Source organism: Peromyscus maniculatus, chromosome 9, assembly GCF_049852395.1.
Source record: "Peromyscus maniculatus bairdii isolate BWxNUB_F1_BW_parent chromosome 9, HU_Pman_BW_mat_3.1, whole genome shotgun sequence".
In the NCBI taxonomy this organism is placed as follows: Eukaryota; Metazoa; Chordata; class Mammalia; order Rodentia; family Cricetidae; genus Peromyscus; species Peromyscus maniculatus.
In genome coordinates this window covers 61,189,396-61,214,424 of record NC_134860.1, presented here as the reverse complement: position 1 = coordinate 61,214,424, position 25,029 = coordinate 61,189,396, and the positions used below count along the sequence as shown (strand labels likewise).

At 44.7% G+C, this 25,029-nt stretch overlaps 1 protein-coding gene across 2 annotated transcripts; it reads right to left on the bottom strand.

The window, feature by feature from the left end:
* Positions 1 to 8,109: 8,109 nt before the first annotated feature.
* Defb136 (defensin beta 136) lies at positions 8,110 to 9,649 on the bottom strand. Of its 2 annotated transcripts, none has more exons than XM_006993005.2 (3): positions 9,472 to 9,649; positions 8,916 to 9,088; positions 8,110 to 8,328 (listed from the first exon to the last, which is right to left on the bottom strand). In XM_006993005.2, exons 2-3 carry the CDS (start codon positions 8,968 to 8,970, stop codon positions 8,156 to 8,158), a joined length of 228 nt encoding a protein of 75 aa, XP_006993067.1. In that variant the 5' UTR covers positions 8,971 to 9,088; positions 9,472 to 9,649; the 3' UTR covers positions 8,110 to 8,155. The 2 variants fall into 2 exon arrangements, with proteins under 2 accessions (XP_006993067.1, XP_076401291.1); XM_076545176.1 differs by lacking the exon at positions 9,472 to 9,649 and adding an exon at positions 9,374 to 9,451.
* Between the last annotated feature and the right edge of the window lie 15,380 nt (positions 9,650 to 25,029).

Sequence of the window (25,029 nt, the reverse complement as noted above, 5' to 3'; positions counted from 1 at the left end):
CGAGTCGGCTCCTCGGATGAGGTCATTTGTTATGGTGTCAGGGGAAGGGTGGCGGTGGGAGCAGGGGCCGTGCTGTCTGCTGTCCCCTTGCTGGCGCCACAGGGTGGACAGCCTGGATCTTGTCTGGACAGTGCCTCATGCAGGGAGTGACGAGAAGGTACCGGGACTCCCGAGGTCAGGGAGCTCCAGGAGCCTGTGTTTGTTGGGAAGTCTGGAAGAGAAATGGGAACTCAGTCAAAAGCCTGAAGCTCCTCTTCTGTGGTTCCCTCTGGGGTCTAGTTGGCTCCGTGTGGACCCTGAACTAGCCTACAACATGCAGAGGGAACCATTATGGCCCCCGGACATCTGAGCTCTGCTTTATTCTGCAACACTTCCGCTATTTGTCATTATCCTAGGAGGCGCTTCATTTTTTAAAAATTTCTATTTATTTATTTATTTTTGATTCATTCATTCATTCATTTTAGGTTTTCAAAGGCCAGTCAGGAAAGCTTGGCTGTTAGATCCATTTTTTTCTGGACCGATGTACCCACTTCCCAGTGCTACTTACTGATGTCAACATACGCCGCCCAGATCCTCTATGTGCGTGTGGACTGAGGGGTTCTTAAAAATGCCAGTGTTCATATACATGTTCCCAGAGTGTTTTCAAAACTCGTCATCTCCCTCATCACCCACCAGACACAGCCACTTCCCTGCTGCCGACACAGTGCTGTGCTCTTAAAATCCAAGTGAGGGGCGGCCAGTGGTGCCACTGTCCCGTCTCGCTCTGTTCCTCATTGTTTCGTCAGGGAGGTTGCCTGCCTTGCTGTGCTGTTGTGAGTAGCAGAAGTCACTTATCATGGGTGTTGGGCTCAGGGGGTCCCCTCTGTCCCACCCTCAGAATCTATGTGCACGAAGATGGAAGGGGAAAAAAAAACTGTACAAAATTGTCTTCTGACCTCCACACATGGACTATGACACACACACACACACACACACACACATACCCCCAAACACACATGCACATACACACACATACATGCACACACCAAACACACACACACAGGCACATACATACCACACACACTTACCCCAAACACACACACATGCATGCACATGCACCCACACCTCAAACACATATGCATATGCACAATACACACACACATGCATATACATACCGCACACATATGTATGCACACCCCAAAGACACATTCACATGCATACACATGCATCACACACACCCCAAACACACACACATGCACATACATACCACACACACACCCCAAACTCACATAGCGCATGTCCATGCTCCCCAACACACATGTACATGCACAATAGACACACACATACACACACATGCATATACATACCACACATATGTGTATTCATACCCCAAACACCTGCTCACATGCATACACACACACACCCCAAACACACATGCACATATACACATACACACACACACGCATACACACACCACTTACACACATATATACACATACATGTACACCCCAAATACACATTCATATGCACACACATGCAACACACACACACATCATATCTTCGTAGAAGTAATCTCAAGGGTTTTTAATTAATATTTGAAAGGTTTTACTTGGAACTATCAACTTGACTTCTAAAATTTTATTATTTGTTGTGTTTCCTGATTATTTTCCTTTTTCATGAAGAAATGATTCTTCTGCTGTAGTCTATGATTTTTTAAATGGCATTTGTGTTTTACTTCAGGTAGAACGTTGATAAAGTAATCCTACAGCTCCCTCTTTGTAGCTTGCGACCTCTGCCTCATTTTGAGTTTATTCTAGGGTAATGTGTGCAGGGAGCCTCCAACTTCATGTGCAGAGAGTCGCCAAGTGTCCCTGACCCTAGTTATTGAGTGATCCTTGACTTTTTCCCACTTGACAGTGCATCCGGGCATGTGCTGTTACCTGCTCCCTCCCTTTGTTCGGACTGACTCATGGGCTCCAATGTCTAGAAGGGGGCGTGGGCTCACTCCTCATCTTCAGAGGTTCTGATGACAGTCTTATTTAGAAGCTTTCTTCGGGAGCTTGAGGATGAGTCTGTGTGATCGGAAGGTTTCCCGGGATTACACGCAATTGCTAAATTGACAGGAAGGGAAGCCGCAGCTGCTGCCGCCGCCTGCCGATGTCTTCAGCTTTCCGTCTGTGGACATCTTTTGTGGATTCCGTCGCCAGAGTTTTAAAGCCACCTTCACTGACGCTTGCCTGTTCCTTGTCACGCTTTCTTCCGCGTATGATCTTTTCTTTGTTTACTGTGTGAAGAGGGCCTGTTGTTGTTGCTGTTTGTTTGCTTATTTTTAATCTGTGCAGCTCTACAGAGCACGGGGGTATTTGGTATTTTTATTTTCCCCACTGTCTTTTAGCTCATGGTTAAGTGATCAAACTCTGAATAAAGGGTATCTGATGATCCAGCTGGGTGTTTTGAAGAAATATTACGCGAATCACTAAGAAATGGACCGAGCTTAGATGCTCATTGGCTGGTGAAGGGATAATGGAAATGTGATACACACACAATGGAATTTTATTCAGCTATAAAAGCAAATGAAACTAACAGGAAAAAAAAATGGATGGAACTGAGAAGTATTACCCTGAATGAGGTAACCCGGGTCCAGAAGCACAAATGCTCCATATTCCCCCTCATATGTGGGTCCTGGCTTTGAAGGATTTGTGTGCTTAATTTGGAAGTGTCTGCAGAGCCCAGGAGGCTAGAAAGGGGTCATGAGAAGGAGAAGAGAGGAGGCCTTGAGGGGAGAGGGCAAAGTAGAACAGTGCAGGTGGTGGTGGTGAGGAAAACGGCGAGTGAGACTTAAGCAGGGATGGCAGCGGGAGTAAGGGAGGGGAGGGGAGAGGAGGGGGGAGGGGAGGGGAGGGGAGGGAGGAGAGGAGGGGAGGGGAGGGGAGGGGAGGGGAGGGAAGGGGAGGAGAGAGGAGAGGAGGGGAGGGGAGGGGAGGGGAGGGGAGGAGAAGAGCAGCCGATGCTAAGGATGTATGAAAAGCCCTGGGAAAGTCCACTACTCCGTAATGAAATTAAACAGATATCTAAAGAACGATTGTGTGAGAAGGCACGCGCATGGGTCTCAGAGGTCATTCTTGCTGACCTCTTATGCAGTAGAATCTAGGACGGGGCCTGAAATGCTCCGGCAGTTCTTTTTTTTTTTTTCTTTTTTTTTTGGTTTTTCGAGACAGGGTTTCTCTGTATAGCTTTGCGCCTTTCCTGGAACTCACTTGGTAGACCAGGCTGGCCTCGAACTCACAGAGATCCGCCTGCCTCTGCCTCTGCTTCCCGAGTGCTGGGATTAAAGGCGTGCGCCACCACCGCCCGGCTTGCTCCGGCAGTTCTTATTAGTGGACAGATTCAATCCCACTCAACATCTTTTGCTCATCCGCTTACGTGTGGTCTGTTATGTGGTTATTATTCCCCATTTACAGACAGGCAACTGGAGTTTGGTAAGCACCTTTGCTAATGTCATTTAACAAAGAGTGACAAGGAATTGAGCTCAGACAGATGGCTTCCAAGTCTACATCCATGTGCAATTAAAATAAAACTCCAATCAACACATTACTTTTGCTAAGGGTCTTCATTACCATATACAGCTGGAAATGGATTTTGTCCTCACAGTCAGTATTAGTCAGGCCCCCATCCCCACCCCATCCCTCTCCTCCCCAGGCCCCAGTGTAAAAGCCCCTGTCTGTGAAGTTTGTATCCAACCTCACACTTTTTCAGCTCTGTTCAGATCTTACAAACTTCAAGTTGGAAGTGGGAAGCAGCCCAAAGCCCATGCTTGCGCCCCCTGGTGACAGAAGCAAAAACTAGGGGTTGGCCTTCCTACTCTGGTACTTTTCATTTGTCCAAGTCTCCCGGGCTGAGGGAACCCCAGAGCTTTCAAAGGCAGACACAGGCTGGGGATCACTCGTGGATTGCACTGAATTTTGGTCTGTGTTCTTTTTAGTCTTACCCAAGTTGGCATGTGTCCATTTTCCCAAACAATGAAGACTGAAAAAGATAAAACAATTCTTAATTGTGGCCTATTACCAGAAGTGTGATTGACAAGCATTGTTATTATTAACGAGGCAATTCCATGTAATAAGGGGTCGGTGACAGGATCCAGGAGAAATGAGGTACAGTCCAGCCTCCAGGACCACGAGGAGAGAGAGAGAGAGAGAGAGAGAGAGAGAGAGAGCCAAGCACGTACACACCTCGGGTCTTAAGGGGTCTCCTCTAGGCCACGCCCCAGGGGTAGATCATAGGCAGGTGTGGCAGTTACTTGCTGTCAAACTAGGGGCAGTGTTTCAAGGTCAAGGCTGGAACAGCTACCCACTACAGACAAGCCTCTCCCCTCTCTGAACTCAGCTTTCATTGGTCTTCAGCCAATGGGGCGTGTGTGTGTGTGTGTGTGTGTGTGTGTGTGTGTGTGTGTGTGTGTGTTTACACATGCTGACATGTGCTGGTGCATGCATAAAGGCCCTCTCCTTCTACCATGTGGGTCTTGGGGATCAGGCTCAGATCGTCAGGTATAGCAGCAGCAAGTGCCCTCACCCGATGAGCTGTATTCCCGGCTCAGCCGTTAAAGGCTAGGCTCACAACCACAAGAGCTGTATTGCAAGGCTCCCTCCCAGTTCTTTTTAATTATACAATTCAGTGCCATTTTAAGTTGAAGGGTCCAGGAATATAGAAATATAAAATTATCAGCTTACTAAATAAAAGCGGACAGTCATCAGCTCTAAAGGTTAACTTCTAACAATGGCTCTTGGCTTTACAGCCAGCTCCTCTGTCAACAGCCAGGGGTGAACTTTTAACCCCCTTTCCCCTTACAGCCATCAACTGCCTGGACCAAAGTTAACTTTTAATAGTTGTGTCTACGTGACTCCTAGCATGCACCCCATGTCTGACGCTTTCCCCCTTTCTGTAAAAGGGGCTCGTAGCCCCCCTCCATTGCCACAGCCTCAGAAATCTCAAACATTGGCTGTGGCTTCAGCTAGCTGAAAAGCTTTTGTGCCCCGTGGTGATTTTTTTTTTTTTTTTTAAATCCTGGCATGATCAGACACCGGATGGCCTGGGAATTGAACCTGGGTCTTCTAGATCATCAGTCGCTGCTCTTAATCTTTCAACTACCTCTCTCCTCCCGAGGTGATTTTTTATTTATTTATTTTTCTGGAATAAAGTTTGCTTCTGGTTTAATAGACTTTGATGGTCTGTCCCCCATTATTTCGAGACCCCGAACCCAACAAAGTGTGTGCACGGATACGCAACGAGTCTCTAGAACTTTCTCTAATGAAGTTTTTTCTGTTATTGAATTCTGACTGCAAGCCTAGCACTGTGCGGCCCTTTACAAAAGAGAAGGAAGCAACTGACAGGTACGACCTTAGAAAAGCCTTGGATTGCTCGAGAATGCCCAGCGTGGGCTGGTGTGCTAAGACTGTGAGGGAGTCTGTGACGGCAAGAAGGAGTCATCTTGGTAAAGCATGCTGCGTACAGCCTCCATGCAAGCCAGGAGCTGGAAATGAGCCTTGTTCAGTAGTATTTCAGAACAGCAGGATTAGTGGGTAGATGTAACTTTTTGGTATTTATACGGATTGGTCTCCACCAAACTTGTAATCGTTTGGTTTGGGTCTTTATGACTGCTCATGGTCATTCACTCCTCAAGGGAAAAGATGAGGCTGGAGGGCACTCCGGGGCTCCACACAGGCAGCCAAACAGCTGCTTACCCCCTTGAAGGAAAGGACAAGCAGCATAGAGCTTTTTTTTTTTTTTTTTTTTTTTTGGTTTTTCGAGACAGGGTTTCTCTGTGTAGCTTTGTGCCTTTCCTGGAACTCACTTGGTAGCCCAGGCTGGCCTCGAACTCACAGAGATCCGCCTGCCTCTGCCTCCCGAGTGCTGGGATTAAAGGCGTGCGCCACCACCGCCCGGCCAGCATAGAGCTTTTATTACATTCCCCTCCCCACTCTTCCCCTGCTGGGACCCATTTCTTTTGTTCCAGTTGTATATGTCAGGGGTGAATGTGTAGACACCAGTACCACGGAGGAGGAAAAAAATCACTTGTAGGATCCAGCTAAAATATCACCAAGCTTCTTAAGCCATGGCTTGACCTTTGGAGAAGTCCTTGACGGTTTCCTGCGGCTTGCAGCAGTTTTGTGGTCCTGGGATTGAACCCGGCTCTTGTATTCGTCAGCCACGTCCTCTCTTGCTGAGGCACACACTAAGGCACCCTCTGAGAACCATAATTTTGAAGATCTAAGTCCTCTTTGTTATCTGCTGGAGAGAATTCTGTGTCCTTTGCTTGCACTTAACTATCAAAGTTAGAGAAACACTTTTGTATTATTGGCCAACACTATTATGGCCCTGGGAAATGTGAAATCTGATGAAAGAATTTTTCGCTTTTCTTTTACCTACTTTTCATTCTTATTTATTATTATTATTATTTTTTCAGACAGAGTGTCATATAACCCAGGTTATTTTTGGACTTCTTGTTACCCTGCTCTGCTGGATTACAGGTGTGTGCACTGTGCCTGGCTTGATTTTCTATTTTTATGCTAATTTTATCACGTTATTTTATAAACTTTTGTACCACTCCCATCCTTTCTTTTGGTAAGGAGATAGATAGGCTTTAAGGAGCCAATACAGGTTACCACACACGGTAGATGCTTCTGGAGGGGCTCCGAAGGGCTAACCAAAGCATCATGTCATTAGAATTTAGCTGCGTGACCCCATCATGACCTTTAAGCTGTCTTTTTTTGCTAGAAGTTTGAGAATCAGAAGCTGAAGCCATATGGGCAGGGGGGTCCTTCCTGTGGCCACAGTTTTGGGAAAGACCACTCTTCAGATGAGGCTGTTAACCGTTCTCTTTGCTCTGCAGTGAAGTACAAGGATCCTGAGGGATCCCCATGGTTCTGCCTCCCCTTGGGGAAGGGCACATGGGAATGGATGGTAAGGTAGCAACCGAGCACAGCACGGCTGTGTAAGATGGCCTCATCCTGAACATGAGTGGGAAGATGCATGGCAAAAGTAGGGATGTCAGGTGTGTGGGAACTTAAGGTCAAGGGCCTGTGTTGAGAGCCAGAAATGGAACTTAGAAAGTACTTTGTGGCTTTGAGCCTTAAGAAGAGTTCTGAAGGGTTAGTATTTCAGGAATCTGGTTGGATTCATGACTTCTCGTTGAAACTACAGACCAGCCAAACTCCTGTACTTCCCAAGTGAGAAGCAGTTCTATGCAACCAAAAGCAGACTTGATCAAGATAGACTGGATAGTGTGTGTGTGTGTGTGTGTGTGTGTGTGTGTGTGTGTGTGTGTGTGTGTTGGGTGTTCCCAAATATGTAAATACACTTGTTCAGTTTGTATGTTACTTGTATGTCTATGTTTTTCAGGGCTCACTTGGTATTGGGTAATCAATTGGTGTGCTCTTCCCTGGGGAAATAAATAGTAATAATAATGATAATGATGATGATGATGATAATAACAAGAAGATAAAAAAACAAGTGAAGATGGGCTGGGTTCAAATGCAGGGCAAACTAATTTACTACTTGTGTGATTTGGGGGGAAAATTCATAGTTTGTAGAAACCAGATTCTGTTTTGAGGATTAAGAAGTTGGATACATGCAAAATAGTTTAAAGACTGATAGCATCATGGCAGCTACTGTTTCTGTGCTTAAAGAATGACATTTCCTTGGGCCTGTGGACTTGTATGGAACAGCTGAATTTATTTTATTATTTTTGTTCAAATTTAATTGAATTTCATGTATGTGGTGCCTATCTGTGTACTACGTCTGTGACATGCCTGCAGAGGCCAGAAGAAGGCACCAGATCACTTGGAACTGGAGTTACAGATAGTTGTGAGCTACCATGTGGGTGCTAGAAATCAAACCCGGGTCCTCTGGAAGAGCAGCCGGTGCTCTTAACCACTGAGCTCTCTCCCCAGCCCCAGGCAGGAATTTATGATTTAAGACAAGAAGGAAAAAGCAGGAAGTACTGTTCACTGCGATGCTTCTTCACAAAGCACATCTGGAATCCTACCAGGAAACAGCAAATCAGCCACTATGATCCCCATCTGCCCTCACTGTATCTCTTACTGAACTCTCGGAACTTAAAGACAGATTGGGAACTTTTAATCGTTCACATGGCCTTTTAATTGGAGCCGTGAAGCATAGGTCAGAAAACTTCGCTTTGAGGAGGTGCAAATAATGTGTCCTGTTTACAACAGGACATTATGTTGTTACAGAAAGCTATCCATATCCATCCTGGCCTACAACCAAAGAAACAAAGGCCTTGCATTGAAGTACATGTTCGAAATTCTATACCTCTGTGCCCAACCGCGCAGTTACCTGAAGGAATAGAGAAAAAGAGAGATTAGTTTTCAGGAAGCTAGGAGCAAAGCCAGTCTTGTTTTCTCTTGCTGGTGGAGGGTTTGGAATCTGTTCATTCCCCTTCTGGGACCTGTCTTCTTACTTCCCATCATATCTCAGTGAGACTGTAAGGTCTAGAGCTATGAAAAGCTGGTTGTGGTAGCACACATCTTTAATCCCAGCACTCTAGAGGCAGAGGCAGGTGGATTTCTGGGAGCTCAAGGCCAGCCTGGTCTACAGAGTGAGTTCCAGAACAATCAGGGCTACAAAGAGAGATCCTGTACCAACCAACAAACAAACAAAACATAGTTTAGAGGAAATAGGAATCTGGTGGCTGAATAGGGATGCATGCATCATGAAATGGGCTCCCCTCTTTAAAGATCCTGGGGGTCTTCAGGAAATAGTGAATGATAACTAGTGTAGAATGACACCCCGACACTCCTTACCCACATCTTAGCCCTAACCGATTGACCCATCTCCTATGGGTGGAACTTCCCATGCTGGGCTTATATTATTTTTTTAGGATCTGAGCCCTTAGGAGACCTTTTCATATTGAGACCTCCTACCTGCAGGCAATGAGATCACCAGGTAGAACAGTAAGACGGAAAGATGCAGGTGCATGGCTGGAGGATGCAGAGCCCAAACTGCTCAGAGAGCTGTCTGGGAGCCTCTTTTATGGAGATGCTCTGGGCTAGGTGGAGCTGGATTCTGTCGCACTCTTCCAGGGAGATCACAGCATCTATAGGGTTTAGAAGAAGAGGAGACCCTGCATCATTCAACACTACCTTCATCTCTGCAAACCACATGATATGAAAGTCCTCAGCTAAGGGCAGAGTGCTTCCACCAGCAGAGTAGGACACCCCACATCAGGCCTAAGCACCTTCCCCCCCACCCCTTGAAAATTCAGGGAAAAAATGGCTACATTATTTGCCTTCAAGTCACATTGAAAGCCCAGGGTCCCAGAAATACTATTACAGAGCACAGGCAATTCAAGACTGGGTAGGATACAGGTAGGAATGCTCACAGAGTTCCAAGAAATAAAAGGGTCTTAACATGTCAACAGGCCTTGACTAAGAGTACAGGGACCACTCAGGGAGTAGAGAAGAGAAGTGTCTCACTCACCTGGCCAGAGGCTGATGGAGAAAAGTCCCCAGATGAGCTTTCTTTCAAATAGTTGGCTTGAGATACCAATCGGGGCCTGAGGCCCTCATGGGTCAGAGAGAAGCTCCCATTTGGGAGTGGTTGAGTTGGAACTCTTGCTGCTTTCTCATGTGCTGTGTTCAAGGTTGAATGCCTAGACTCGGAGAACAACACTTCCCTGGAGCTAAAACTGTGGCCCTTGAAAGGAGCTGTTAGCCTTGCACTGCTTGGGGCCAGTGATGGATGATTGATACTGACTTTGATTTTATTCTGCCCTTTGAGGGTAGGCTTGCTGCCAAGTGGCCCACACACCACAATCTGCAAGATGCTAGTAGAGCGTAGTTTTATTGGTTACACTCTGCTTTGAAGTCTCTTGAAGACTTTATTTAGCATCTCAACTCCAGCTTCATCTTCTCCAAAAGCACATGCATTGCAGGAAGTTCTTTTTGGAGGAGGAGAGAATAAAATGAAAAATGTATTCATGCTGGTATACTTTATTTTAAAAATACTATTAGTGCACATGTGCCTGTATGTGTCTCTGTGTGTGTGCATGTGCGTGCGTGCGTGCGTGTGTGTGTGTGTGTGTGTGTGTGTGTGTGTGTGTGTGTGTGTTCAGCATGCATGTGGAGGTCAAAGAACAACCTTGTGGAATTGTCTCCTTCTACCTTTATGTAGTAGTTCTAGGGGTCAAATTCTAGTTGTGAAGCTTGCAATGTTAGTACTTACCAGCTCAGGCATCTTGCTGGTACTCATGCTGGTGTTGTGCCTGTGTTGCAAGACGCCCCCTCCCCCCATACACACACACACCATGCCCTGAGCAAGACCACCACAGAGCCTATATCCGATGCAAGCACACAGGGGCTTATTAATAACAAAGCAAGCCCAGGCTTGGTCCGTGTCCAACACTCGACACAGCAGGTGGAGGAGGATGGCCCCGAGCACTCACTTCAAGGGGTTTATATAGGAAAGGTTACATATCTCGGGATTGGACAAGGGGGCTTGGGGTGAGGTAGTTCTTTGAAGTTACTTGCTGAATTATAAGTGTGAAGCTACCAATGGCTAACAGGATGCAGGGTATCTACAGAGACATAAATTTTTTACTCCCTATATCCTGTTTTTGCTGAGCCCAGGATATATACATTCAGATTTATTGTTCCAGTCTTATTTTCCCATGAGTTCAATCTCTGGTCAGCTATAAAACTGCTGGTCAGCAAATACCTTTAGAGAAGGGAGGATAGCGTCTCTCAAGAGGGCTACTGATTTTTCCCTTTCACTGGTATACTCTAGGTTCTCATTATTATCATTAAATAATCCATCATAGTAGCTATCTTCCTTTCTCCTTCAGAGACTTCCCAATGCCTTCTTGGTAAAGGAAAACTGCTGAGAGAATTTTGTTCTTGCCTCTGCTTTGAGTTAAACTCTGGGTGAGACCATGACAGCAGGTTAAGCATTGAAGTGTTTGGGTGGCCAGTGTGAGATGTCACTCCCAAGGAAGGATTCTTTGCCATGAAATGCTCCAGGGTATCTTTCACTGGACTCATGGTCTCATGGAGCTTCAGTCTCATCCCAAACACCTACCATCACAAACACAGCAAAGAGGCTTGTGACAGCATTCAGACCCACTTCTTGGAATCCTGGCCAATAAGCAGATGATACCCTGGCCTGCCCAGCATCCCGACACCATCCTACCTTCATTCCCTTTAAGAAAGGACTCCTCCCCCTCCCCCTTCTTGCTTTCTCTCTCTCTCTCTCTCTCTCTCTCTCTCTCTCTCTCTCTCTCTCTCTCTCTCTCTCTCTCTCTCTCTTCCCCCCTTCTTGCCATGAGGTAGCATGCTCCTCTCCCCCTTTCCTTCTCTCTCTCTCTCAACCTATCTCTCTTTTCCTCTCTCCTCTCTCTTCCCCCCACCAAATAAAACTCTCCACTGAGCACTGTCTGCATGACGACGTCTCTGTCTCTCACTGGCAATGGGGCACCACGGCTCCACCCACCAAGGCCTCTCTTTTGCTGTATCACAACAGCTTGGCCATTCTTTTAGAGATGGAAAATCAAGGCTCAGAGGGGTTGAAAGGACTTACCTGGATGAAGCCAGCACTGCCTGAGCTGTGTTCTTCATGTGGCATTTGTTAGTCAACAAAACTAAAATTGTGTCTTTGTTTTGAATAGATGTTTGTGTGTCAAACCACCTTCCCAAGAATGATGGATATCAGTACAAAAGAAAGAAAGGATGCTTTCTATGAAACGTTTTCCTCAGCATTACAATTATCTAGAAATACAAATGAAAACTGGAGTTGCATACCTGGCTCCAGTATGAATGGCTACCATAGAAAGACTAGAGGTAACAAGTGTTGGGGAGGGTGATGGCTTTTTTGTGGCGCTCTTGCCCCCAAGGAAGTCATGACACGCAACAGAATCCACTAACGAGTTTTATCAAGACAAAGAGAAAGGGATAGATGTGATCGGGCCTGTGGAAGGACACGTGCAAGAAAGAGGGAGGGGGAACATGGGGCCGGACTTATAAAGGCCAGGACACACCTGCACACACAGACCCACGTGGCTGTTCCACACATGTGCATAGGTCACACGGTCACATCTGTGTGACTATGTGACCGCGTAACCATGGGGCATGGGTCACACAGGACCTATGACCTGGAAATGACTAGGCAGAGATGACTAAGTCCTGCTAGGCATGCACGACCATGGGGGCGTGGTTGGAATTCCTATTAGAAGGTGTGGAAACAAGGGAACATTTGTACACTATTGGTTGGGATGTAAATTAGTGGAATCATGCAATAGCATGGATGGTCTTCCTGAAATGAAAAGAGAATTACCTCATGATCCAGAAGTGCCACTAGTGGGGGTTTATTAAAAGGAAATGAAATCAGCATGTCAAAGAAATATCCGAACTTCAATATTAATTGTGAAAACTCTTCACAATATCTAAGAAATTGAAACAAACTCTATGTCTATCAACTGATGACCGGACAAAGAAAATGGAGTGCCTGTATTTAATATCAATCACCCAACATGAATGGAACTGGAGGTCATGTAAAGTGAACTAAGAAGAGTTCCACATGATCTCGAGTCTAAAACACTGACAAATTGAGAGCAGAATGGCGGCTATCAGAGGAGAGTAGGCAGAGAGGGTGTGGGATATCCCCTCAATGGGTACCAGGTTACAGAAAGAAAGACACAACAAGTTCTGGTGTGCTATTGCATGCTAGGTTGACTAGAGATAACAACAATGCACTGTGCATTTCAAAAGGCTAGGAGAAGGGTTTTCAAAGTTTTCACCAGCTGGGCATGATGGTTCATGCCTATAATCCCATCATTCAGGCAGAAGAGGACTGAGGATCAAGAGTTCGAGGCCAGCCTCAGGGAATCAAGCAACATGAAACAAAGTTTTCACCAGAAAGAGATGATAAATGTTTGTGAATTTGAACATTTAATCTGACTTAAACATTGTACAATGTCTGTGTGTCCTTTTAATATGTAAGATTTTAGTTCATTTTGTTGGGACCAGGTTTTGCAATGTGTTTCGCCTGGCCTTGAACTCTCAATTCTTCTGACTTAGCATTTTTATGCTAGTATTGTGGATATTCGCTTCCACATGTGAAGATTTTCATGGATTTATCAGTTAACAAAAAGGCAATGAACCACCCAGACTAGCCACCTCCTAGAGAAGTGGTTCTCAACATTGGGTTGAGACCCATTTGGGGGTGTCGAACAACCATTTCACAGGAGTTGCCTAAGAGCATTGGAAAACACAGATATTTATATCACATTCATTACAATAGCAAAATTACAGCTATGAAGTAGCAACAAAAACAATTTTATGGTTGGGGGCCACCACAAATGAGGAACTGTATTAAAGGGTCTCAGCAGTCACAGCATCAGGAAGGTGGAGAACCACTGTCCTAGAAGATCTTTGTTGACACACGCCCTCAATCCATCCAGGGAGATGTTAGGTGTGAAGAAGAGCTGATAGGTGTCCCCATGTCTCTGTCTGACCTGTACCCATACCTACTAGCTGTACGCACACACATGTCAGAAGGTAGATTAGTCATGTGAGTTGCTACCTTCTCATGTCTGATGAGGAAATCCCAGAGCCTAGATTATCTGGAAGGAGGTAGGGGCATCTCCCTCACTGAGCAGGACAGGTCACTGCGTGAGGCCGCTCTAGGGCTCCATTCAGTCCCACAGAGTACTGGGTGGGGGTGTCTGTGAATAAGAGGAACATGACTTCCATCATCACTTCTTGCTTCTTCAGAACACTGGGTTTTTAACTCACAGGAATCGAAGAGCTTAGGATAGCCTTTCCTCTGGTTATGACGAAACTGAACATATGTCCTGCTTCTAGGCCTTCTCCAGAACATCCCATTCTCTAAGTATGTTCCTGTAGATCTGCGTATTAGGATAAGCCTTGGAATTGCATGGCAGCTAAGATCGCAGGCACAAGGTCTGCACATGATCAAGCCAGTCAGAAGTCTAGCATAGAGGAAGAGGGATTCACCAATCTCTACCCCACTCAAGGAGCTCTTGTTACTGCTGGGGGAGGAAGGGTCAGTTTTCTCTGGGGAGGTGATCCCTGGTAGGTTGTCCATGCTCCAGGGGGTAGCCCTCCACCCATGCACGTGCTGGCATCACTAAATGAACTCAGGAAAAAAGAGAGTGCCTGTAATTAGGAGAAAGATACAGTAGTGTGGTTCTGAAGGGGGTTGGAGGAGATGGAGTAAGGGATGCATTTGACCAAATGCTGAGGATGTATGAAATTCTCAAAGAGCAAATAAAAATATATTTTAAAAAGAGTAGGCTAAGAGTATAGTTTCAGGATCCTTGAGAACCTATGATTACTGAGAGGTGACTTCAGACCAAAAAATCCAAGCCCAAGCTGAAGAACCTGGCTGGCAACACAGAACATTTCTCAGACACAAGGCAAATCAGTCACTCATTCAATCGTCAGTCAATCACTTTCTGTACCTGGTCAAGTTCAGGAAAAGGTTGTAAGATCTGGTCGTCCAAGTGATCAGAAAACATAGCTGCCTTAAGGGACTGTGTAACCAGGTGAAACCGCTGTTGCCTTTGATAAGAGAAGAAAGCCCCTGGCATTTGCTTTCAAGGCTTCATGCCCTCACACCCTGGGACAGCTGCCTAGAAGTCCCCAAGGCTCCTTCCTGCTTTTCTTGGCTCCTGTCAATTGTCCACAGTGCACTGTTCTTCCCATGGACATTTTAACATGTGCCTTGTTCTCAGAGTTCTTAGCGCAAGTGTATCAAGCAAGGCTATGCCTATTCCTTGGATTTCTGGAAATGATGTGGACTGCACAGAAGGGCAGCTCCACGGTGCAGAACATGAATCTGGCTTGAGTTGTCAGCCTTACTTAGATTTCTGAACGGACTCCTGGCCCATTCTTCTTAGACTCAGTTTCTGCAATAAATGAGACACAGAGCTAATGTGGAAAAACTTAAAAGGATGAGGTTCAGTATGGACGTGTGAGAAGGAAAAGCCAGTAGAGCAGATGAAAGAGAGTGCTCCAGAGAGTGGGAGAAGATTTGGTTCAGTTCAGTGGGGTCAGTACTTGGGCCGTTCTACAGTTCATTACCTCTATTTCCAGAGATGTAGAGAAAATTCCCTTCCAGTAACATGGCTGGAGGAGACTTATAAAGATACAAGTTTATTTATTTGTGTGTGTGTGTGTGTGTGTGTGTGTGTGTGTGTGTGTGTGTGTGTGTGGTGTGCTCTCACACACATGCTTGGGTACAGTAGCTCACACATGCAAGCCACAATGTCATGTGGAGGTCAAAGAATAATTTTCAGAAATCAGTTCTCTCCTTCTACCAATGTGGCTTCTTAGGATCAAACTCAGCACCTTTATCCACTGATTCATCTTGCTGGTCCCAAGGCTATAATTTTAATATAGTTAGATAAGACCTACGATAGTTTTATGTATGGAATATTATAGGGTGACATGTTCATTACAGTTAGGAAGAAGCAGGGAAGAATTTCTGAAGGTCGTTATTCCCAGAGCAAAGTCTTTAGGAGTAAGTATAAGGAAATATTCTAGAAAGTCTGAAGGGGGTGATCCCAAGAATACCCACTAAATCCACCCGAGCACAGCACACGAGTATGGGGTATGAACATGCATTTATTTGTCACAGAGTGTGGGATACTGTTGCAGGTGAGGTTGGTGAGGTTCATAGACTCAAGTATGAAGACTACAGTGAAAGTTCCACAGGTGCAGGTCAGACAGAGGGCATTACAGGGGAGGTGGTGAGGTTGCTTTCCTATCCGCCTGTGTCTCCTGAGCACTTCTGGGCAGGATGTGTTTAAGGAGAGGCTGGAGTTAATGGAGCTCGAGGGCTTTTCTGTCACTCCATCAACGCTTAGGGCCACACCCCTGTAGGATCTTGCATAGAAGGGCTCCAGCCCTATGGAACTGTTAATAAGAACAACAATAACACCCGAGTTAAGGCTGGAGATGCCAACATCTGGAGAGAGTCACAGGACTCTGGAGGGCATGTTAGATTATTTGCCTCCATCCAGAGTCTGTCTCTTCATTATTTTTTTTTAAACTTCCTTGAAGCACATCGAGGATTAGATTAACATACACCAGATCTGTAGGATTGATTTATAAAAGTGCCAGACCAACTTCTGATGAGAAATACTCATCAAGGGGTTTGTGTATTCTTCTGTTATCTGGTTGTAGAAGGGGACTATGTAATAGTTCTTGGGAGATAGAAACATGGAGATTTTTATGCTCATAATTTTACTGGCAAAGGTATGGATAGAGAATGCTAAAAAAACAAAAACAAACAAACAAACAAACAAAAAACCAACATAGCCTTTATTTACCTCCTTCTTTGTCCCTAAAGAGCCCCCTTTTCCATTTCTCCTGATCACTTGTATCCCATTTCCCTCTCCACTGCTTCCCAACCCCCTATCCTGGCAACGGTCCCCCAAACTGATAGAGTCTTGAAGCCTGCCTCTCTTAACCTTGATCTTCGCAGTGTTCCAGTTAATTCTGAGGATTTTCTGATGGCCAGAGTACATTTCCACATCATGTATTGTCTTAAACACAGGAGGCTCCTCACTGGGTCCAGTAGTTTGCTAATCACAAAGTGCTGTGGCATGAAGATGGTTCACCCCTGGATGTTTTCTCTGTTAGTGTGGCAGTCCTTTTAGCTCCCTTCTAGGTCTCCTTCAAGGGAGAGACAGATCAGACTCTCCTACTTCATCACTCTCACTTAGGTAGGGCCTTTCCATGATTCGTTCCATACTAGGTCCCAATGATCGCTCTAAGCAAATTATATACAGCAGGGAGCTAGCAAAGCCAAATAAATATAGAAACAAAGAAAAGGAATCTGACACAGGAACTTTATGAATTTTGGAGAAAACCACTGCATTTTGTTAATTATTCCCTGAATATTTTGTAGTTCATTTTTCCCCCTTCTTTAAGGTCTTCCTTTGTGGTCTGTTGGGTTCTTTCATATTTATTTGTTTGTTTGTTTATTGGCGGTGGTGCTGGTGGTGGTGGTGGTATGCCTTGATTGCTTTCTCTTTTTGTTTTCTCTTTGTCCCAGATGCTTAATCTCTGTGGTTATGACAAGACTTATTTAAAGCATTTTATATATAATACCTTATTTTAAATGAATAGCAACCTCCCAGTGCTAGGAGATAGAGATGGGAGGACTGGGGCAGCTGGTAAGTCCATCTAGCTGATTTATGAGCTCTGGGTTCAGTGAGAGACCCTGTCTCAAAAAAAAAATGGTGGAGAGTGATAGAGGAAGACTCTAGAGATGGCCCTCTGGCCCCCAGGAGAGCTGCACAAGCATGCCCTGCCTCCCACTCCAACCCAAACAGCATCCTGAATTGCCTGTCATCACATACAGAAATTATTTTATTTATTTATTTATTTATTTTTGATTTTTCAAGACAGGGTTTCACTGTGTAGCTGTGTGCCTTTCCTGGAACTCACTTGGTAGCCCAGGCTGGTGAACTCACAGAGATCCACCTGCCTCTGCCTCCTAAGTGCTGGGATTAAAGGTGTGTGCCACCACTGCCTGGCCAGAAATTCTTTATTTTTGTTTATCCTAAGTGTTTTATGAGGTTCTTTGATGAAGTTCTGTATTTGGATACACAGTGGCCATTTCCAGTTTAAGGAATTAGGGCAACTTTTTAATATATACAGTATATAGCCAAGCCATTGAGTCATGGAGGACTGATTGAACTTGATAACTGGGTGCATCAGGAAATAAAATTGTTCTTCTCTGACAAAAAGTAAATATTTAACCATCCCCCGGGTGAGTTTTCTTTGTTCTCCCTGACGGTGTGTTTCTGAATGACTCATCTTCTGACGGCAGGTGCCTCTGCTTCCGGCTCTGCTGCTAATGCTTGCTGCCTCAGTTTTATTCCATTCACTGGGTCCTTTTAGCTCCAGGATTTCTGTTGTTTCAAAACAATTATAATCTCTGTTAAATTTGTAGTTCGGGTTATTCTAGTCCTTTATTTTCCTGTTTCCGTTGACTTGTTTTACTGTATTTTCTTCAGGCTCAATAAGCTTCCAAATAACAATTAATTGGGGATTATTGCAGAGAAGTTGATATATCTCCATTTCTTTGTGGTCAGCTACTGGGAAAGGTGTGTGTGTGTGCGTGCGTGCGTGCGTGATTTTTTTTTCTCATTGGTTTATCGTGTTTGTTGTGTGGCATTGTGTTAATATCTGAACATATAAAGTGGGCCTTATTATTCTTGTCTTTGAACAACAGTTCTGTCTGTGAGAGGGCTCCACAAGATAGCTGGCATGGCATGTAGGTACACTTGCCCTTGGAGATCTCACATAGGCAGGCCTGGTGTCTGGGTCAGCAGGTGTTCATCTCTGGGACCTGGATCTACAGGCTTGTATCTCGAACCTAGGTCTGTTAAAACAGACTTCTGAAATGAATCCATGGGGGTCCGTTTGGATCCTTGGGTCTACAGAGTGTAGTTGGAGTTTTCTCCAGTCCTGCCCAGCCCCATGGAACAGATCGATAGACCAGGATCTGGGATTTAAAGCTTGTGCCGTTAGTGCTTATAAAATAGTCACTCAGAAGCTTATATTAATTTAAATTTCATGTCCGTTAGCTCAGGCCTACCACTAACTAGCTCTTATATTTAAACTCAGCCCATTTCTGTTAATCTATATGTTGCCAAGTGTTCCGTGGCTTTACCTGTGTGCCGTAAGATGCTGCTCCCTTGATGGCGGGATGGCGTCTCACCTGACTCAGCCTTCCTCTTCCCAGAATTCTCCTCTGCTTCACTTGCCTATATGTTCTGCCTGGCTACTGGCCAATCAGCTTTTTATTTATCAACCAATCAGAGCAACACATTCACAGCATACAGAACATCCCACAGCAACAGAGGACCTGAAGGGTGGGCTTCAGGGACTGGCTTGACATTGGCAAGCCCATAGCTTTCCACCAGAGCCCAGGGGTACTGAAGAGAAGACAGTAAATCCAACAACCACTGATTTTAAAGATCAAGAACCCTAGCCCAAAGCCAGGAGTAACGGCACAAGCTTTTAATCCCAGATCCTGGTCTACACAGAGAGTTCCAGGACATCCAGAGCTACATAGAGGAAGGCACCTTGAAAACAAAACAAAATAATAAAAAAGAAAGAAAGACAGAAACACAGAGAGAAAGAAAGAGAGAAATAGAGAAAGAAAGAAAGAAAGAAAGAAAGAAAGAAAGAAAGAAAGAAAGAAAGAAAGAAAGAAAGAAAGAAAGAAAGAAAGAAAGAGAAGGAGGGAGGGAGGGAGGGAGGGAGGGAGGAAGGAAGGAAGGAAGAAGAAAGAAACAATCTAAGTGCAAGTTTTAGGAATTTGCCAAAATCTAACCCAGTGTTTGACTCCATGCACCAACAGCCATAGTTGTATGGTCCTACTATGTGTTAGCGCCATGTCACAGTGGGCAGCTGCAATCACATTGCTCCACTTTCCTCTGGTTAAAACTGAAGCGAGCTGCTGTGTAACTAGGAATGCTGGTCCTTATATGTTAAGCATTTCATCACATAGAATTGTGTCAGGATTAGTACTTTCTGATGGATGGTTGAAGAGATGCTGGTGGTGGAAATGTGAACATGAGGCTATGTGAGTGTGTCAATGGGGAGGAGGTTCCTGTGTCCCACACTGTCAATCGTGCTCACCTCAGAGCACAAGGAAAAAGGCAGGAGGCTGCCGTAGGAAGGCAGCAACAGTTACTAAGGATTCTTCATTCTCCTTGCAGATGCTTTATCTCTTGATCTCCATATCTACTGAAGGCTGCGATTTAAAAAAATGTAAGTCATCAAAATATTAGTTGATGACTGTCACCAATTAATAATAATAATAACAACAAAATAGCTATCACTCTTGCATGCTTGCTATATCCTAGATGTTCCGTTAAGCATCTTACAGTTACATAGACATTCTAAAATCTTTTGTATGTATAGATGTGTATGTGTGTGTGAAAGGGGGGCTGTAAGTGTGCACATACCACAGTGTATATTGGGAGGCAGAATAGCCCTTGTTTTTCCACTGTGTTGTGCATGCCAGGCTAGCTGGCCTCTGGGTGTCAAGGGAATTCACCTATCTCTGCCTTCCATCTTGCCAGGAATCCTGGGATTAGAGACACATGCCACAACACAGACTTTTGCATGGGCTTTGAGGATCTAGACTCAGGTCATCAGGCTTGCTCAGTGAGAGCTTTCGCCCACTGATCCATCCATCCATCGCCCTGGTCTCAGATGAACGACTTCATTTAAATTGTCATCACAACATGACGTCACCATAACCTTACTTTACTGTAGTTTTCACACAAATGGATTATTCAAAATAATGAGTTTCCAGTAAATGTGATGAGTTACACGGAGGTGACAGAAAAGTTAAAAATTCAGATCACACAGATGGTGTTTTATTTCTCCAGTTCCTTAATGTTCTAATGCCCCATGGCAGGGGGAACTGATGGGATGACTTTAGTTTTGAGTATACTCTTGCCCTGAAGGGCTACTCGTTTTTCAGCTGTGAAGGATGAACATAGCTTCTTTTGGATCAGAAGAGCAGTGAAGCCGATGAAGACCACGTTGGCACATCTTCCTTGTATTCCTTCCCTGTGCCTTTCACCCAACAGAATCTTTCTCTAACTTAATCACAGCAACTGTTTGATCCACAGAGGTGCTGTTTCAGGCAAAACTCCCTACCATCCCCCCACCCCAGTCAAGTTTACTTTGGCTGGCAGAGAAGTCCTTGATATGGATCAAGCAGTGGATGTAGTGATGCTGGTTAACATAACTTGGGAGAAAGTGTTGCCACTCTTTATGCTTCTGCATGTGCATGCTTGCTTGCCCAGTAGGCTGAGTCACCTGCAGTGAACAGTCTGCTGCCTCCACTCAGCACATGCCTAATGCAAGTGCTCCCTGCAGTTCAGCTTATTAAATCTAGGCTCAGGAAGACTCAGCCATTCTGGTTAGGTGGGGAAAAAAACAAAACAAAAAACAAACAAACAAAAAACCAAGAACCATTCAGAAGCTGAGAATATTCTGCGTGGAAAAACTGAAGTCAAACATTACTAATCTTAGGTGGTCTTCTTTCTACAGATGCCCCCTCAACTTGAGGTGCACTTATAGACTATTTTAAGATGTGTTACATTTGTTTATACTGTGGAATATTTGTTTAATGATGCAAAGATGTGTTGAATCCCTTATGCTGCATTTGTTTAACTCTGTGAAGCTGTGATTCTTTGCCTGACTAAAATACTTGATGGTCTAATAAAGAACTGAATGACCAATAGTGAGGCAGGAGAAAGGATAGGTAAGGCTGGCAGGCAGAGAGAATATATATATAGAGAGAGAGAAAAAAAGAGCAAGAGAACAAGGAGAGGAGGATGCTAGGGGCCAGCCACCCAGCCACTCAGTCAACCACATAGTAAGAGTAAGATAAACAGAAATAGAAAAAGGTGAAAGTCCAGAGGCATAAGGGTGATGGGATAATTTAAGAAAAGCTGGCTAGCAATAAGCCAAGCTAAGGCCAGACATTTATAATTAAGAATAAACCTCCATGTATGATTTATTTGGTACTGTGAAGGCCTAGACTTGACTTCACAGGCTCTACCTTAGGGAAAGGGCCACCATCTCAGACCACCTGCTGTACTCAGTTCCAGGAAGGACCTCAGGAATGTGCCATGACTAGAATGGATACAGAGCAGTATCCTCCTGCAGACATCCTTGCTGTGGGATGTTCTGTATGACAAATATGTTAATAAATAAAACACTGATTGGCCAGTAGCCAGACAGAAAGTATAGGTGGGACTAACAGAGAGGAGAATTAAGGGAACAGGAAGGAAAGGAGGAGACTGCCTGGAGCCGCCGCCAGGACAAAGAAGATGTAAGGTACCAATAAGCCACGAGCCACGTGGCAAAATATAGATTAATAGAAATGGGCTGAATATAAGAGTAAGGGCTAGACAATGATAGGCTTGAGCTAATGGCCAAGCAGTTTAAATAATATAAGTGCCTGTATGTTTATTTTATAAGTGGGTTAAGGGACTGCCGGGGCTTGGCAGGACCCGGAGAGAAAACTCCAGCTACACATCCTGTCTGTAGTTTTTGGCTCTTGAAGATATCTAGATAATCCTGTGATCAGTCCAGATAATTCTGTTCAGGGGGTTGTGGTTCCCTGCCAAAATCTAACCCAATGGTTTCAAATGTGGTTTCACACCCAAAGTCTAGACCAGTAGTTTAAAAAAATTACCTTGTGCCATATTTCTTCTACCCAATCCCAAGTTGCCAATTCCCAGCTTGTGGTTTTTCCCTCTAAAAACTCTGTACACCTGGGCTTGTGGCCGCCACCACATTTCCTTCCATCTGTTGTGCAGTGGCCCAGGTTGAACCTGAATAAAAGGACCCTTATGTGCTTGCATCGGAAACAAGGGGGTTTCTTGAAACAGGTACAACAGTAGCTGGGTGGCAGGCCCCCCAAAAGAGCAAAAACAATCAACAACATTTTGGCATCTAATGTGGTACTAGAGTAAAAGAAAATCCAACAACATTATATCTTAACAAAATCATCCTAAGTGGAAAATACTGTAAGTTAAGATGCATTTAATGTATATAATCTCTCAAATACCATAGCCTAAGCAAGAGAGTATAATGCAAACCATAGGTGGTTAACCCTTGTGATTGTGTGGCTAGCTGGGAACTGCAGCCCGCAACCATTACCCAGCATCTTGAGAGTATTTTATCATATAGCCCTTGGAGAAGATAAAAATTAAAAACCTGCAGCAAATTTTCATACTGCTTTCACACTGTAGTAAAAATTTAAAAATTATAAGCCTAACTATTTTAAGTCAGGGACCATCTCTAATAAAGACACTAAAGAAGATCCTGTAAGACATCTAGTTACAGGAAAAAAAAAATAAAACCACTTTGTTGAACTTTAGTGACAAGGAAATCTTAAAATAAAAATAAAAATCAGTTTTCTATGGATTAGCCAAAAACAGAAGGTATAAGAAAGCCCTGGTGAGCCAGACAGTGGTGGTGCATGCCTTTAATCCTAGCAGAGGCAAGAGAATCTCTAGGTTCTAGGGCATCCAGGACTACACAGAGAAACCCTGTTTTAAGCCAAATTCCAGATGGAAATAAGCCTGGGATTAGATGGGAAATCAGTTGAAGGTTAGACATCTTGTATGGGATTCTGGGACAGTTGGAGGAAGGAACCAATTGCTTAGTCCTGAAGTCTTTCTCTAAGGCTCTCAGACTCCATCTCTGTTGTATCCATTTAGCGAGACCCCCAGAGACCACCAAGGAGCCGGTTTCGGGTGCAAGCACATAAGAATCCTTTTATTCAGGTTCAACTGGGCCGCCACATGGCAGATGGAGGGAAATGTGGTGACGGCCATGAGCTCAGGTGTAGAGGTTTTTTTTTTTTTTAAGATTTATTTATTTATTATATATACAGAAGAGGGCACCAGATCTCATTACAGATGGTTGTAAGCCACCATGTGGGTGCTGGGAATTGAACTCAGGACCTCTGGAAGAGCAGTCAGTGCTCTTAACCTCTGAGCCATCTCTCCAGCCCTGTGTAGAGGGTTTTTATAGGGAAAAACCACAAACTGGGAATTGGCAACTTGGGATTGGGAAGAAGGGATATGGCGCAAGGTGATTTTTTGAAACTATTGGTCTAGACTTTTGGCAGGGAACCACAACCTGCTGAACAGGATTATCTGGACTGCTCAGCAGGATTATCTAGATTTCTCCAAGGGCCATAACCACAGATAGGATCCTGTTAAGCTTTCCTTTCCTGTATAAACAGCAGACAGAATGTTTGCAGGAGGGTATGCTCTGTATCTGTTCAAGTTATCATGGCATACTCCTGAGCCTGTAAAATTAAGTCTAAGCCTTCATAATCTCCAAGTTTGGTTGAGAAACTGGAAGACAATTGGTAGAGGGAAAAAACCATCACTTCCTTTTTTTTTCCTTTTATTTTATTCTACAATACCATTCAGTTCTACATATCAGCCACAGGTTCCCCTGTTCTCCCCCTCCCACCCCCTTCCCTTACCCCCAGCCCACCCCCCATTCCCACCTCCTCCAGGGCAAAGCTTCCCCCGAGGACTGCGATCAACCTGGTAGACTCAGTCCAGGCAGGTCCAGTCCCCTCCTCCCAGACTGAGCCAAGCATCCCTGCATAAGCTCCAGGTTTCAAACAGCCAGCTCATACAATGAGCACAGGACTCGGTCCCACTGCCTAGTTGCCTCCCAAACAGATCAAGCCAATCAACTGTCTCACCTATTCAGAGGGCCTGATCCAGCTGGGGGCCCCTCAGCCTTTGGTTCATAGTTCATGTGTTTCCATTCGTTTGGCTATTTTTTTTCAATAATTGAGTAAAACCGAAATTTATTATAAGCCACAGTCGTCCTAGGGACCTCCATGCTATATATATAGCCTCCATGGTTCTATGGGTTGTGGTCCGATTGTTCTTTATTTTATATCTAGAATCCACTTATGAGTGAGTACATACCATGACTGTCTTTCTGGGTTTGGGTTACCTCACTCAGGGTGATTTTTTCTAGTTCCATCCATTTGCCTGCAAATTTCATGTTTTCATTGTTTTTCTCTGCTGAGTAGTACTCCATTGTGTATATGTACCACATTTTTTTTCATCCATTCTTCTGTTGATGGGCATCTAGGTTGTTTCCAGGTTCTGGCTATTACAAAATAGTGCTGCTATGAACATAGCTGAGCATGTATCTTTATGGTATGAATCAGCATTCCTTGGGTATATGCCCAAGAGTGGGATGGCTGGGTCTTGAGGTAGTTTGATTCCTAATTTTCTGAGAAACCGCCATACTGATTTCCACAGTGGTTGTACAAGTTTACATTCCCATCTACAGTGGAGGAGTTCCCTTTGCTCCACATCCTCTCCAACATTGACTGTCATTGGTGTTTTTGATCATAGCCATTCTGACAGGTGTAAGGTGGTATCTCAGAGTCATTTTGATTTGCATTTCTCTGATGATTAAGGATGTTGAG

Bases quoted from the DNA above. Each gene is read 5' to 3' on its own strand.
- Defb136 (XM_006993005.2), bottom strand. From the start codon at position 8,970: ATGCACCTGCATCTTTCCGTCTTACTGTTCTACCTGGTGATCTCATTG. The intron at 8,329-8,915 runs GTAGGAGGTCTC...CTATTCCTTCAG, and splicing joins GGTGATCTCATTGCCTGCAG to GTAACTGCGCGGTTGGGCAC.